The sequence below is a fragment of the Oenanthe melanoleuca genome, chromosome 26, assembly GCF_029582105.1.
Source record: "Oenanthe melanoleuca isolate GR-GAL-2019-014 chromosome 26, OMel1.0, whole genome shotgun sequence".
In the NCBI taxonomy this organism is placed as follows: Eukaryota; Metazoa; Chordata; class Aves; order Passeriformes; family Muscicapidae; genus Oenanthe; species Oenanthe melanoleuca.
Window position 1 is genome coordinate 59,891 of NC_079359.1, and position 16,546 is coordinate 76,436.

At 43.7% G+C, this 16,546-nt stretch overlaps 1 protein-coding gene across 5 annotated transcripts in view; it reads right to left on the reverse strand.

The window, feature by feature from the left end:
* MAGI3 (membrane associated guanylate kinase, WW and PDZ domain containing 3) overlaps positions 1–16,546 on the reverse strand; it is a 61,318-nt gene that overhangs the window by 26,104 nt on the left and 18,668 nt on the right. For all 5 annotated transcript variants that reach the window (XR_008842360.1, XR_008842361.1, XM_056511301.1 and 2 more), the window contains exons 2-5: positions 4,807–4,923; positions 3,229–3,348; positions 1,528–1,737; positions 69–243 (exon numbers count right to left, since the gene is read on the reverse strand). Coding sequence is in view for 3 of the 5 variants with exons in the window: in XM_056511301.1 (XP_056367276.1) it covers positions 69–243; positions 1,528–1,737; positions 3,229–3,348; positions 4,807–4,923 (622 nt within the window). In the remaining 2 variants the exon portion in view is untranslated. The remainder of the gene's footprint in view (positions 1–68; positions 244–1,527; positions 1,738–3,228; positions 3,349–4,806; positions 4,924–16,546) is intronic.

Consider the following 16,546-nt stretch of genomic DNA (forward strand, 5'->3'; position numbering starts at 1 on the left):
AGGAGAAAGAGCAGCTGTCCAGACTGCAGCCACCAGCACTTCTCTCCTCCAAGGAGCGATTTACTCACTCAATGAAGTAGATCATGCCAGTGTCCGTGTAGGCCATTTCCCAGTTCTTGGGTAGTGGTTCCAGGGTCTCATCCCTTGACAAGTAATTTCTGAAGTCCATGTTGCTGCTTGTCTGGTTGTAGCTGGGAACAGGTTTCATCCAGTCAGGAGAATCTGAATGTTTTTCTTTGTTTTCTGCAGTTGTTCAGGGAAAGTGCTTGTCAGATGTTTATGTTGTTTCTCACAAAGAACCACCCTCTTAATCTGGCTACAAGTGGATGTCAAACACGTCCATCTATGTGATGTACATTTTTCCACTTTTTTTCAGCTGTGAACTTTGAAAAGCTGACATTAAAACACTGAACTCTGCTCTTCCCCTGCCAAACAGAATTAACCTTGTATTATGTGTCTGAGCCTACTCTGAAAAATCAACACTGGCAGAAATCCAACTTGACTGTGCTCTGTTGCCGTTTCTACAGAGAGAACAGTGTTTGTAAAGCCATAAAATGACCAAAAAAATCCTACTAATATACCTCAAAGAATCAGAAGGAAATGTAGAGAAGACACAAACTTCCAGTAGAATAAACAACATCTTCCTGCAAGCCACAACTAGAAAAAAGATCCCAAAAATTCTTGCAGGAACCTTTAAACAGAAGCCCCTACCCTTCAGAACCGAGGTTATGCCTGATATCCTCTGCTTGATACAACGATGTTCGTAACCCTCACCCAACCAGCAGCCTGACCACTGGACCCTATGTGGTGTTGCCAGGCCTGAAGGTAGCAAGATTAGGTCAGGTCTGGTCAGGATAACTCCGTCCTAAACAGTCACACACAGGATGAGCTGCAAATGCAATGTGACAGTTCCTCTCCACCATCAATCCTCCCCCCTCCAGATGTGTAACCATGACAGCAAAAGGAAAAGGACACCCTGCCAACCCCAGAAAGGTCCTGCTGGACAGTGCTCCAGCCTCAACACACTTGGCTTCATTTCTCTCCACAAGCTCCCCCTTGGGTGGTTTCAGCTTGTCTGATAGCTCCCTTATGCAAAATCATCTGAAAATTTTAAAGTAGGAGCCAACGTTGCCCCTTAAACCAATCAATTCCCTAGAATCTCCTGTGTACAGATTCAGTAATTGCCTCAAAATTCAACAGCAACATTTGCAGGGTATGAATTCTACTCTGTGAAGGATTCTGTTATCTGAAGAGTGGACAAATTTTTCCTTCCCGCTCATGTAACTGGCCCATATCCAGCACCAGATATTCTTGACCAAGCAGTGCATTTTATGATGCAATTTTACATCTGGCTGGGAGAACAGCTGGTTCTTTTTAAAAGGTCATCTCAAAATCAAGTAGAGGCACCAGCCTGAATAGAAACTGCCTTCATACTTCACCAAAACTAAGGAAGCACAAATGTTATTTGAATAGTCTCCTTATCCATTCATACAATACTCCAGGGAATTTCTCCCCTTGTCAACCAACCTATCCCTCCGCTGCCATTAACTGCGTCCTTTTCCTCCTCTTCCTCCTCTTCAGGGAGAGAACTTTCCATCCTTTGCATTTTGCTGACAGACGTGGTTCTTTTCCTCTGCGATTCAGTATCAAAATCATTGTCAAAAAGAACTTGATCCACTGGATCAGGCTGAAAGGGGCTGGGCTCTGCTGGAGGCTTTGGAGTACCATAAAAATTACCTGGAAATGAGACAGAAATCAGGATCACTGAAGCACTGATACAGCTGAAAGCACTGGCAGTGGCTGTTACCAGTTTACTGCCCACGCAAATATATTTTTATAGCCTCAAAAAAGACATCAGCACTCCCAAAACCCAATCAACGGTCAAAGCCTATTTATTCATACCCTGACTTCTTGCCAATGCAGCATCAGTTGTCAGAAAACAAGAAGTTAACTGAAAACTTTTATCCTGCCATAGGTTTTCTAAAGAAAAAGATGGATTTGTTAACTTTGCCTGCAATTCACTAACACTCCATAAAGAGACTTAGGGAGCAACCTTAGAGGAGCAAAACAGTGAAAATCAATTATTCTTACTCTAACTACTAATTAACAGTGCAACAGAAATACTTAAGTCAAAAAGGAAGTTCATTTTGTGCAGAAACAAAGTATTTATTTCCATAAAACCAGTTAACAAGTAGTTGATTTTTAACACTTGCAATTTTCTACTGACAATACACTTGCAAAACAAAGATGTTGATATGGCTTCATCTAAAAATCATTTCTATTTCAGAAAAAGGAACAGATTTTTCCTTTAATATTTTAATCTAAAGCACAAAGAATCATCTGCTGTTTTCTGGAAAAGAATTTCAGCAATTGACCTCTCTCCTGACTGCTCATATGATTTTTATTAGGGAATTGAGCAAAAAGCAAGGAAGCTTCCCAGAATTCCTGCTGGGATAACTTTTGATGCCTGGATATGGTTTTGACCACGTAAATAAAATAAGAAATATTCTGCAAATATCAAGCAAGGGAAAGGCTCAGAGAGGGAACAGCCACATAAAGTGCAGCTCAGGAATTAAAAAAAATGTACTAGTTTAGCCTAAATTTGCTTAGAAGATTTCCACAGATGGGACTATATTAACAGATAGTGTGGGATATGGAAAACAAGAGGCAAAGAGCTTTCACAGGATTGTCTACTTTTTACATCTTCTTTTATTTTTTCACCATCTTCATTACAATGTTTTTCCTCACCGTATTTAACAAACCAAACTTTCCTACAAATTTGGACAATCTGGTGTAGTGCTGTTCAACTTTTCATTGAAAAATTATTTTGTTTCCCTGCCGGATCAGAATTTCTCTTGCCTTCTGTCCTTTTGATGCACACCTGAGAGGAGAATATGGCTCTGTTCTCTGAGGTTTACACAAAATTGACTAAATTCTCTTAAATTTGTACCAGGCACAGAAACACCTTTTCAGAATGTTTCCCAAAAATGCAACAGTGAAAATAATCTGGTGGGATTAGGAGTGGTTCAAAGGACAATCTGTGGTTTATCAGAAAGCTTTACAACAAGATCACTCCTCCTTTTCACAGTAATCCAAAAAGAGAGGAACTATTGTCTCTCTACTGCTGTCACGACCATCAAGTGAGTGACAAGGAGCTCCGCTCGGGCTAAGATCCTGGACACAAGCTCTGGGTCCTTATCCCCAACCCATGAAACACCACCGACATACCATCATATGTTCCACTTTCCAGCAAGGCTCCACTTTCTTCCAGCGCTTTAAACTGCTCAACAGGAATGAAATTATAGTCTACCCCAGGGACCTCCCCATCTCTGGGAGCTCTTGTGGTGCCTGCAAAGACAGAAAACACTCTTGTAAGATAGTTAAATGCTGCCGGTTAACAAATGCTGCCTGCTATACAATTCAGTCAAAAAAATGTATTTTCAAATCCTTATACAAAGATGATGTCTCTTCAGTACAAGTTAAAACAACCGGTCAGCAAGTGAAAAATAATGTATAAAAACTGAGCCAGTAAATTACATAGGAACAACAGTTCTGGTATTGGAGAAGGAAGAGAGAAGAAGCTGCGTGAGGTGGTAATTAAGAGAAGATTCTTTCTTATGGTCTTATGAACCAGAAACAACTTTTGTAGCAGCTGATGACACCTGAGCCAGGCAATCCCAGTCTGGGATTCTGGGAACATTTGGAGCTGTGATATCTTATTTTAACCCAGCTGTAAGTGTACTGCATTTTCCCCAATTTCAACCAGCACTAACTCTCTAATTTGCAATGAGGTAATCACGACTAAGCACATTTGATTTTTGGGCCACCAAATCCATAACTAGGCACAAAATTTATTTTTTAACCTACAATTCAGAGTGTAATTCAGCCACACTCCAACCCCTGGTTGTAGGTGAACTTTATCAGTAAATTGCTGTGTTAATGCAGAGGTTCTCAAAGCATTTCGTCTATGAAAATAGGCCTCCCATAGTTACAACAGCTTAATTACAGCTCTCCTGAAAGAAATGAACTGATTCATTACCATTAATTATTAACTGTTAATTACTGCCTACAACCTAATAGCATTTTTAAGGCATGTATCATTTTTTCAGGCAGCAGTATGAACAAGAGCTAGTAAATAAAAGCTAATAATAGTGAACTGCAGTTGAAGAAAGCCACAAACTTTTGGGTGTGCTCAGAGAGAAGAGAGCAGAATTCCTGTAGATACAAAAATCTTACTTGACAAAGCAAGTTTTTAGTGCAATTAATATTTAAACAGTCAATGATGAGCCTTTTTAATCAGTCTTCTCAGGATGAGCAAACAGTTTGCCTACACCTTCTGCCACTGCCACCCCTTCTGCACCCAACCCCTCCTCCTACCCTCCTTCCAGCTACCCTGCTCTGCCCAATGCACTTGACACTCAAGGTCTCAGTTTGCTCTTTGTGAAGAAAAATACCCTAACACATTGAAAAAACTCAGAACATTTTGGCACTGCTTGATAATGCTGAGAAAGATTTATTCCTTGTGATAGCTGGGGTCATTCTAACAACTACTACTGATGAACTTGTGAAGAGCAACACACAGATATTACTGAAACAATCTGAACTTCGAATTCTCTAGGTTTTGCTGGTTTTCAGTACATACTGGCTGTACCAATTAATGGCAACTTCAGATATGAAACTACTCTAGCAAAGTCTCTGCTGCAAGGTAAAACTCTAAATCAGATAAAAGAAAAGGCATTTTAAGCTCACGAATGATGTGGGAGTTAGCAGGAACAGATCAAATGAGACTGATCTTTACATACTTACAAGGGATGGTTCTCAAATAGAGATTGTCTCTGATCACTTGCTGGAGCTTGTGGTCTATCGAGCCCTTCTGGAACTGAAGGCTCAGGTAGTGGCGCAAGTCCTTGTTGATGACTTTTCCTTAAAAAGAAAAAAGAATAAATTAGAATAATTCGTAAAGCAGGATCTCACAACAAGAATTGTGTTTCACTGCTACAGAAGTTTCAGAAAAAGCAAGCAGTTAGAAGAGTCAGGTTGTTTTAAATCAACAACCTTGACAGAAAACACCATTTTGTGCTATCAAATCCCAGAATCCCAGAATGGTTTGTGGCAGAAAGGAACCTTAAAGCTCATTTTGTTTCAACCCCTGCCATGGGCAGGGACACCTTCCACTGTCCCAGGTTGCTCCAAGTCCCATTTAACCCGGCCTTGAAGGCCCCAGGGATGGGACAGCCGTAGCTCCTCTAGACACACTGTGCCAGAGCCTCCCCACCCTCACAGGGAAGAATTCCTTCTGGCACAGTGATTTTAAGCAGAGCTGACTAACAACCATCCCCCCTTATCTCCCAAACACGACAGTGACAATATTCTGGAATTGTCTGAAAATCAATACAAAGTAGTAAAATACAAAACCTATTACCAAAATTCAAAGTCTCTACAGACAAGAAACTATTTCACTGTATTTTGAAGTAGCTTCTATTTAATTTACACCCACCCACTACTCACCTGAGTTCAATATTTTGTCACACAGGAAATTGCATTCTTCAAATTATAAAAAGAAAATATTTTCTTCTTAAAAACACTGCATAATAGAAGGGAGTTGGGTTTTTTTACAATTACTCCTTTGCAATACTTCTGTCAGGTATCATTAGTGAATCTGTCACATCACTGGAGAGCCATGGCCCTTTCAGCATACAAAGAAATGAGCTCTTTTATTACTGCCTCATCCTTCAGACAGGAGGGTACAAACCAATCTTTTGTACCCTGTCAGCCTCCCAGAAAGCACACAAAACAGGGTTCAGTGACCCTGGTAAATTTAAGTTATGTACTACAGCAGAACACTTAGGGCTTGAGGGAAAAAGCTCAACCTTTGTCTCCAAACCTAGAGCAGGAGATGGGCAGCAGCAGATGGATGCTGGTGTAGCACAACAGCAGGGAAAAGGCTGGAACAGACAACCGCTCCCGTTAAATTACATTACCAATAGGTTATGTAGGTTACTAACCAATAGGTTAAATGCCCCAGAAGCATTTCTGACAGGAGCCTTGGAAGCCTGTGAGCTCAAGGCTGCTGAGGAGCCCACCTCAAACAGGTCACAGAGCCCACGGCAGTCCTCATGCAAGGCCCACTCACCCACACCTTCAACCTATCACCAGATTTGCATATATGTCAAATTTGGAAAAAAACCCAAACCATCAAAACCCTTCCACCACTAACCAAGTTTTCCCAAAAAAGTGTCACTTCTGCAAAGCTGGCTGCATGTTTTGGTTGGCAAGTCCATGCTTTCCCTTCCCTTTTAGCCAAGGTGAGAGCATTTCACACCTTGTTCTCAACTCTCAAACTTCAGCAACCACGTTTCACCCTCTGCACCCTCTTCCCTCCAAACAAAACCATGCCACGATGAATATTTCAAAGTAGAACCAAGACTCCATACTGGCCCCTCAGAGAGGTGAGTGATGGCGATAGATGTGATGTCCACACACAAGAGCACCTTAAATGCTCAAGCAAGGGCAGAAGAAATCCACCTCTGAACAGGTAGCACATCCCGTGCCGGACATGAGCCCTGAGCCCCAAAGGAAGTCAACTTCCCCCCTGCCTTAACACTGTCATTTATTTAAAAATTACTTCCAAACACATAAAAAACATTTTTCAGTATTGGGAAAACACTTCAGCATTGTCCTCGTGGCTAACCAGCAGTTACACAAGCAACAGCAATTCCCACTAATGCAGTTCTCCACCCAACCCCCTCCAAGGAATGCACAGCAACTCTGCAGCCTGCACCTCAATTCCCTGTTTCACCAGCATGAACTGTTCCTTATAAAACTTTGGATTTGCTTCCTGCAGTATAATGAGCAAAACATGCCATGGAATATGGAAACAAATGGGGTAATCTCCAGCAAGAAAAGTGTTTCCGTTTGTTATTAGAAATTACTTTGTAGACAAGATAGTTCCTCAACATTAAAAAATATGTTTTGCTGCTAAAATGGTCCAGCCATCTCCTTGTCAAAGCCAGATCTGCACTTCAGCAATCCCAGCATATTTCACTTAGGCAGATCAATAGTTGTATTTCACTGAGGCAGGTGAATCTGTTCATCAGCTACTTTCAGAGCACTGCACGTTGGAAAAGCCAGGCAATATGTGAGAATCTGTTCTGGATGTAGAATAACAGACTTCATTTACTCACTGATCTTTCTCTCTTAGTGTTTAAATTTTTAAAAGCTTATAAACCCTTTTCAATAAACATCAACTCAGTTTAAAGACAAAATAAAGGCAAGGCTGCTACTAAAGATATGCTGATATTGAGGGGTTAATCTTAATATTAAAAGTGTAGAGACTGGACCATACTCTGAGACCAAGATGACCGAATTGAAGATTGACATGATTTCCTGGGGAAAACAGAGGAAAGTCAAACAAAATAGTGGGCAGAGGAAAAATCACTGAAATTCACATAGAGAATTATGTGCATTAGAAAGCAGAAAAATAAAGTAATAGTAAGGATGCTTTAGGCAACCTCTGGCAAAAGCCAGATTATTTTCCCTCCAGAAGCTGAACATGCTCTTTTTATATTGTTTCACACAGGCTTTTAGAAAAAGCTCATGTATCGGCCTCTCCAAAATGACCTGATGAATGTTGGGCTGGTGTTTGTTGTGCTGCTGAGCTGCCTCTAAAGGGTAACACAGGCAACACAGGGACCAGTCAAGAGGAATAATATACCTTATGCAACTCAGGTTCTGCCAGGTGAACAGCCACAAGCCTCTTGTTTTCAGTTTCAATTTACATTAACCAAAAATAACTGTTTAGATGAGGATATGCACGCTGGGGAAGGAGAATTAAGTGACTGAAGGGAAAACAAAAAAAAAATCAAGTGCCACTGCAGTAAAACACAGTGTTGTGAATTAGGGAGGCAAATAGGAGTCATGGGTATCATGAAAATGGGGGTGATGGCTCTTACAAACTGCACTGGTGAAGTGGCCTTTGCTACTGTACCTAAACAGGACAAAACCCAGCTATTTATACATCCAACCTGTCATGGAAATGCTCAAGAATACACACTGCAGTTACAAACAGAGGAGCATTGCCATGCTGCCCCTAGAACTTGACACAAAACCACATTTCTAGATAAGCAGTGTTGGTAAAACAGCAAAGTCGAACACTGAAAGATACAAATAAATTCTAAGAATCCAGTCTGTGCAGTTTTTACGTGGTCGTCTGGAAATAATGTTCTAAATACCTCCGGCTACTGCTGCTGGCATACAGAGTACCAGCAACATTCCCATCAAATGACTCTGAAGACCACATGGAAATTTTCAATTTTGTTTTAGTGAACATTTTACAAACACACAGGTGACAACTTTCCAGATACATGGTATTGCCAGGGTAGCATCATCCCTGCCTTAAGTTTCCATGCCAACACCTTCTGGACACAGTGGCAGCTACACACTACCAAGGAGCTGCAGTGCTGACAGGTGACTCATTAGGCAGAGAATTATTTTCTTTCAAACTTCTTAAAAAATACTTTACTGTTCACCATAAACAGAATTTTTCAAATCAGTTTATTAAAAGTAAGCTGCTTTCCTATTAGGAAAGCAAAATAGGAATGCAAAAAATCACTGGGCTTACACCTTCTTTACCGCCTTTTGCACAAAAATGTACTTTAAGTGAAGAGGTGAGAAAATGGAATCGCATTACCTGGTTTTTGGAAGAATTTAAAACAACAGCTATAGTCTTGATGAAATAAATGGGCCAAGAGACCTGCTCCTCTTGTAAGGCCTTTATGGAACGACACAACGGAGGAAGAGCACAGCTACGTCCTGACAGGCAGAGATGAGTCACCCATCCCCATGGTTCCCTAGGAACACTAGAGTAGCTTGTTGTTAGGGGGAGGTCATAGTGGTAGGGTGTTGTTGAGGTCACGGAGACAGAACAAAGCAGCTCTGGATGGTGAATTTGTCTTCTACTTTTTTTTCCCAACTGGGGAACACTATTTTCAGTCCTAGATGTTATTTGGGCTCGTTATCTTACGGGTTTCAATTCTGAATAGTGTCCCAGCATTCTCTGCATCTTTCTTCATTTGCATGTACTTCACTGACGTCACTCCTACTCCTCTGTCACAGGCGCCATTTTGGGGAAGCAGCGATGGCATAACCCGACGAGAGGGGAAGGTGATATGGGGTACGACAATTGGGGGAAGAAAACAGGGTGAGGCCAATAACTTATCATTAACAATTAACATTAATTAAGAACTGGGACAAGGTAAAGCTTGAGGGACTGAACAGACAACCAAGAACATTTATAAAAACATACAAACCTAACCGCTGTAATTGACTGAGTAGATAAAACCTTCTCTGAAGGATTTATTCATTACCGGGAGCACTGGGTGCACCAGGAAGCGCCGGGAGCCGGGGAGCGGGCACTCCGCAGGCCGGACCGTGCCCTCTCCTGGAAGTGGCCTGGGGAGATCGGGGGAATCCCATTCCCCTGCAATCCTCAGGGAATTCCCTGCCTGCGGTCAGACCCGACCCCCTCTTCCCCCCCTCTCCCACCCATCAGCCAAGGGGTTTCCCTGCTTGTCGCAGCCCCAGGAGGTGACTGGGGTCATGGCTCCTGTTTGTGCTCCCTGGTGCAGCACGGGTGCAGCAGAAATAGCAGAGGAACCCAAATTTATTATTCAGCACACTGATGTGCTCTACTGGTGAACAGAAGAGCAAAATCATAGAAGTTTATAATGGTTTGGACTGAAAAGAACCTAAAAGTTCATCCAGTCCCATACCCCTGCCATGCCCAGGGACACCTCCCACTCTTCCAGGCTGCTCCAAGCCCCAGTGTCCAACCTGGCCTTGGGCACTGGCAAGGATCCAGGGGCAGCCACAACTGCTCTGGGCACCCTGTGCCAGGGCCTCAGCACAATCACAGCCAAGAATCTCTTCCCAAAATCCCATCCAACCCTACCCTCTGGCAGTGGGAAGCCATTCCTCCTTGTCCTGTCACTCCAGGCCATTGTCCCCAGTCCCTCTCCAGCTCTCTTGGAGTCTCTTTAGGCACTGGAAGGGGATCTAAGGTCTCCCTGGAGCCTTTTTTCACCCTCAGCTGCCCCAGCCTGGATCCAGAGCTGAGGGGCTCCAGCCCTTGGAGCATCTCCGTGGTCTCTGGACTTGCTCCAGGCAGCTCCACACCTTTCTGGTGTTGGTTTGCAGAGCTGGAGGAAGCTCTGCAGGTGGGGTCTCACCTGAGCAGGGCAGACTCACCTCTCCCCTGCTGCCCACGCTGTGCAATCAGATCAGCCCAGCACTCAGAGGAAAGGGTGGGTAGGACTGGGGTGACAGGGATTGGGGGTAGGGTTGGTTTTTGGGTCCCAGTGCACGTGTCCAGTCTCTCATCCACCAAACAGCAGCCCCCTCACTCTGAGGGCTGGGCAGGGAGATCTCCCGGTGATCTACCGCCACCTTCTGGCACGTTCCTGCTGATCCCCTGAATTCCGCCCCCCGTCTCCTCCCTTCCCTCCCCAGGGCAGTTTGAACCCCACAGGGTGAAAACTGCAGATATTGCATACCACCACGCAATTCTGTTTTCTCACTTAGAACAAAGCAGAGAAATGTAACCGGAGTACCATCACATACATTCAGAATTCCACATGTTTGAACAGAATTCCCTGAGTGCCTAAGGCTCCGCTCAGCTGTATGTGTTACATAAGCTGTGACTGCAAAAGGCCACTGAAAATTCCAGTGAAACACACATTAAGAGCTGTAAAACAGCTCCATGGCTTCGCTCACAGTCTAACTAAAATAGGAGATCTCAGGGCTCATCAGGTGGAAACCAGTTACTGTTTAATTAAACTGGGCTGTCAAGACACACACTGAGATTAAGTGATTTTTGATGTGACTAAGCATCAAGCTGTTTAAAGAAATGTTCAGCTCCACAAATCAGGAATGCAGTCTTAGAAAATCCAAGTTAGAATTAGTGTGTAACAAATTAACTTTATTATATTCCCCGGCAACTATCAACATAGGATGACTTCACACAAGTTCCAGATCTGAACACATGCGTTTAGAGAGCACAGTGATTTCCAAGCATGCAAGAGAATTGCTGTATTCATGAAATGTGGAGATTCTGGAAGAGCTCAGTGGTGACACAGCTGTCAGGACCTGCTGTCCTTCACCTGCAAGTCATTCACTGTGACCTGGCAAATACACACCTGTGCTCGAAGCACAAGAAGGTGGGAGGCTCAAATTATTACAACTAATACAGAAAAGAGACTAGATCATTTTGAGAATGTCCAACCCAGTCAGCAGGTGCTTCCTCAGCTTGTGAGTTAGAAGCATAGATGAATGGATTCCTGTGCAGAACCTGCTTTTCCTGCACGGAAGGGGGCCCACAGCCCTGGGATTTCTGAGAAGGAAGGCTGAGACCAGCAGCCCTGCCTGGCAGCTCTTGCCCCAGGCCACCAAGGGCTCCATGGCTCATAGCCAACACCTCCCTGTCTCCCTTACACGTAATGAAGGCAGCAACCCAAGCTGGGACTCTGTGGAAGAGAGGCGTTCCCTAAGAAAATCCAGGCTGCTTTGGGAGGTAAGATGACAGCCATGCCTGTACCAGTGACCCATCTGGGAAAAGAGATACTGGTCGCGTTCTGGACTCACGGGAACTTCTGCTCATTCCTTGAAAAACTGCAGCTTCTTCAAAATGCAGGCAAACTCCCTGTCAGGTGAAGCAATACATCTCAAGGCTCTTCACAGTCACAATAATGCATTAAACAAAACTCATTTACTACCTGAAACAGGATTACATTGAAAGGCTTATTTAGTCATAGCTTGCTACATGCCATCCAATAAATTCTTGGTAATGCAGTCTGATTTACAGAAATTATGGTAGAGATAATCCTTACACTATTAATAAATCGTTTACCAGAGTGCTCAAAATACGGACAGGGTATTTACAGTACTAGTGAAAGAAATAAAAACCCATATATCCAGATTTAAGAAGTAAGGTTACCACAAACTCCATTACAAAATGTACATCCCAGCTGACTTTGGGGATTTTCTTTTGTCAGTAACACAAAATTGACTCAAGAACCACCAATAACTATAAATTTTGACTTTTAAGTCTCCAGATTTAGATCACTCATTACTAAAAACTAATAGGTGCTCAACATCAGCCTTCACAGGATAATGCCTTCAGATCCTCAGTCAAGGTGGTGACTGATTGTCCTGGTTTGAAGGACAGGTGTCTGCCGATAAAGGCAGAAGTTTTTCTTTGAAATAGAGACTTTAAGTCCACTCCCTCCAAGTATTATAATTGTTTGAATCAAGGACTCTCAGGCAGAGATAAGAGGGTAGGAATAACAGCTCTTTCTCTAATATATCTAACCACACAAGCAGAAACAACAGCAGTTGTTAAAATTACCAACAAAACAGAACAGATAACTCTGTCCCAGTCCTTTCTTTAGCTGTGGGCACACTCTCTCTGCCCTCGGTCCCGGTGCTGCAGACAGAGCAAAGCCCGGCAGCTGCAGAGAGTGGGCGGGAGCAGAGGCGGGAGGGGGCGGCAGCGGCCACGCCGGTCTCAGGTGGGAGCGGGCTGGAGAGGGCAGCTCCTCGCTCACCATTTGGGTTCTGGTGGTCAGCTGTGTCCTCAGAGGCAGGAGGCTGGAACGGGGAAGATGCAGGGCAGGTGATCGCAGACCGTCTGACTCTTCTGCGTTAGGCCGCGTGGCTCCAGGCAGGGGGAATCCTCCTCCGAGCTCCCCGAAAACACGAGTCCCCTCCTAAAGCCCAGCTCCCACCTACCCCTTTTGTCCTGAGTCGTCAAAGGTCCTGGGTGTAACCCGACCAGCTCAATTTGCATGATAATGAGAAAAATTCTTTAAATTGACACAATAATAGAAAAACACTCAGCCCCCAACACTGATTCAAAGTTTCTTATTCCATATTCTTGAATATCCCAGCATTCTGTGCTGTGCTGTTTCCTTGAAATCTTACAGGGTTGGAAAGATTCTCCCAATAAGGCCACTGTAGGTTAACTAGTGGAAAGCTAATATAATTGTTTGCTCATGAAATTCCATCATTAAAGTATTTCAAGCTCTGAAGTTAACAAAAATATCCTTTGGAAGGCACATTCCAAAAATATATTTGAGAAACACAATAAGGACTGGCAAATCATGCATTATTTATTCCAAAATATACTTGGAGCTGAGAGGGACAACATGTGAAATGTAAACAGTGGGAGCTTGGATGCAATCGTCCTGGATTTTAGTTCTGGCTGTATAGAAACAACGAAGTTAACTGTAACAGAAGTCTCTAGAGTGTGAGTATCTATGGCTGGGCTCCTGATCTGCCATAAAAACAAACAAACAAACAAACAAACAAACAAACAAACAAACAAACAAACACAAACAAAAAACTAATAAGAGCTGTCAGTGCCATTTGGATGGTGTATGAAAATAACACTTGGTATGCAGTTCACACTTTGCCATTGTTCACAGATGTACCAGAACCACTGAAGCTTGGAAGTGAAAAATAAGCCTGGAGTGCAGGACAAGGGCAAATGGCTTTCCACTGCCAGAGGGAAGGAATTCTTCCCCAGGAGGGTGCTGAGGCCCTGGCACGGGTTCTCCAGAGAAGCTGTGGCTGCCCTGTCCCTGAAAGAGTTCCAGGCCAGGTTAGATAGACTGGGCGTGGAGCAATCTGGTCTAGTGGAAAGCTGTCCCTGCCTATGGAATGAGACAATCCTTAAGGTCCCTTTCAACCTGAACCATTCTGGGATTCTGTGATCCAGCACTGCGAAACCAAGAGGTTTTTAACCTTTTGCCACCTACCCTGAGCTCATTTCCCTGCCAGCTCCAAACTATCCACGGATAGGATGGGGGGGACACTCCCCTGCACCCACAGAGGGCAGCTGTGGTCCAAGCACAACCAACAACAAAGAGCTTTTTTTTTTTTTAACCACCTAAAAGCACAAGCACTCAGCTCACATGCCAGAACACATTCTGAGCAGGGAGAGCATCAGCAGAGCTCCAGGCAGATGCTTGCCTCTTCCCTTCCCTCCCATCTGCTCCTAGGACACAGCCATGTCCCCGCAGAGCATCCCCAGCCAGCACAGGGCAGGGCGGGGCCATCACCACTTCGGAACAAAGGAAAAAGTAGGAAATTGAGACCAGCTGCATTTGGAAACCCATATGTAGAGCAGCAATACTACTGTCACGGTGTGACTTGGATTTGCCAGCTTTAATATATTTAATTTTTTTTAGAGACGGGACCCAGGAGTAGAGACAAGGCAGGCTTACAACTTAGAAAGGTACAAGAAGAAATTTATTAATAACACACAAAAAAAAAATATTCAGAATAAGGTCCCTAGATTGTTTCCTTCTCCCCTTTATTTAGCATTTCTTACCAACAAACATACAGAGAGTACTTCAGTCAGTGATACATTCAAATAATCACTTCAGTTTACTTAAGAGAGAAAAGTTCATTTTTTTGGTTATGGCTTAGGGGGCGTCTTTTACCTTCACAATCCACATCCGCCCGGGAAAAAAATATTGCAGATTATGATTTTTTCTCCCATTCTGTCACAGTCCTTTCAGAGCTGTGCAATGGGTTATGTTATACACATGGGGTAGTACTTTTAAAGGCAGGCTGCTGAAAAACAAGATTCTCTTCATCTTCTTCACCATCAAATGTCTGTCTCTATTCCAGTCCCAAGACAGAGAGAGTTTCATTCACCGAGGCACAAAAGTCATCTCTTTCTCTATTAAATGTCTCTGTTCACTTTTCAGTCCCAGAACAGAGAGCTCTTATTTCTCCAAGGCAAAAATAAGGTTCTTCTTCTCAAGCATCCAAACTTCCCCAAGTATATTTTACAGTTTAAAGGAATTTTAGTAAAGTCACCATTCCCTCAGCCCACAAAAAGGTTTTAAGCTACTTATTAGTTTACATCTTTTCAATCTCTTCCCACCAGGAACTTTATCTTCATTGCGCTGACTTCTGAAGTCTCCAAGCTTTATTCCTTCCCATTCAGGAGAGCTTAGGAAAATCGAGGATCTTATCCAGGCATGAAGAAGTTACAATTGTATCCAGATCGTAAAGAAACAGCATGGGCAGCTGGAGGCCTCTTCTCTCAGAACGCAGAGGGAAGGGGGAAGGGAGAGCCTTTGGTGGCTCCCCGATCCCCCCTGCTCGGCCATGCCACGTGGAGAGGGGAGCTCCAGGCCGCGCGGGGCCATGCGCTCAGGAAGCGGGGGGGGGCCGGACCATGCGGCCGGGCCGGGCCCCCAGCAGAGCCGGGGTGCCGAGCTGGGCCCCCCGCAAAGCCGGGGCACCAGGCCGGACTCCAGGTCGAGCCCGGAGCCGGGCCGGAGCCCTCGGCTGGGGACCACCACCCCCGGAGACCGGAAGCCGAAAGAGACCGAACAAAGCTGATTCACTGTGATTTGTGAAAGCGAAATAACTTTTCATTGGTTTCCCAAGCTGTCCATCAGCAAATCAGCTCTCTGATTGGTGGCAGTAGCTCACAGGGGAATCTCTCAGAGACGGGAGAGCCCCTCCCACTTCCCAGCTCCAGGGGCCTGCTCGGAGGTAAATCCACCCCTCCCCCAAGCGCGTGAAACCAACACAACTACTCAGTTACAAGGTTCCAGCGTGGGTCTCTACTTTTCTTCTCTGTATCTTGTTATATCTGTAGACATTCTTACCCTGTGGATGATTTCCACAGAAAGGCAGCATTTTAAGTTGGTTTATGCGCTGCACTGGCAGCAAAAAAACTTGCATAGCCTAATGAATTGTCTATAACCTTAAGGATTTTTAAAATGAAAATTCTTTTGAGTAAAGTAGCTCCAACTTTCAGACTCCAGCTTCACACACCAGTATCAGATATGATTACAGTAATACATTGCATGCACATAAAAATCCATTTACCATGAGAATACAGTCAGAAGAATTACCAGTGAACAGGGTTTACTCTGATAATGCCAAGTATTTTAATACACCTTTATTAAATAGGAGAGCAGCAAGGCTCAAAGGTCAGTGCAGCTGTTTCTGCTGGAAGATCGGACACTGGAGGAGATATAAGCAGAACTCAAGTAATTTAAATTAATGAATGGGTATCAAATAAAATGCAAACATAACCATTTCCTTCAATTTAACAGTGGGGAAGCAAAATGGAAAAGAACTTTACACAAGAGAAGTTCGATATTTTTTATTACAGATGGAGACTTTTTTCTCTTTAATTTGATATTTTCTTGAGAAGTGAAAAAACACTGAACCAATTAACAATGTTTTGCCTATTTATAAAGATTTGCTGTATTTTCAAAAATGGGGTAAACTGATCCATGATTTTCATTTCAAGTCAGATGTGTTGACAGTGATGGTAAAGAACAAGAATCCAGATAAAATTGTACCCTGTGAGCCTCTGCCACTGTCAGGTTTGAGACAGAAAATTATTTACAAGGATGCCTGGAAAAATCACTGAGCCCAGCCCAGGCACTTTCTGAAACACCTCACAAAAACCAAATGTGATTTGCGAGATCTAATTATGACTCTCTAGGCAAGAAAGGGG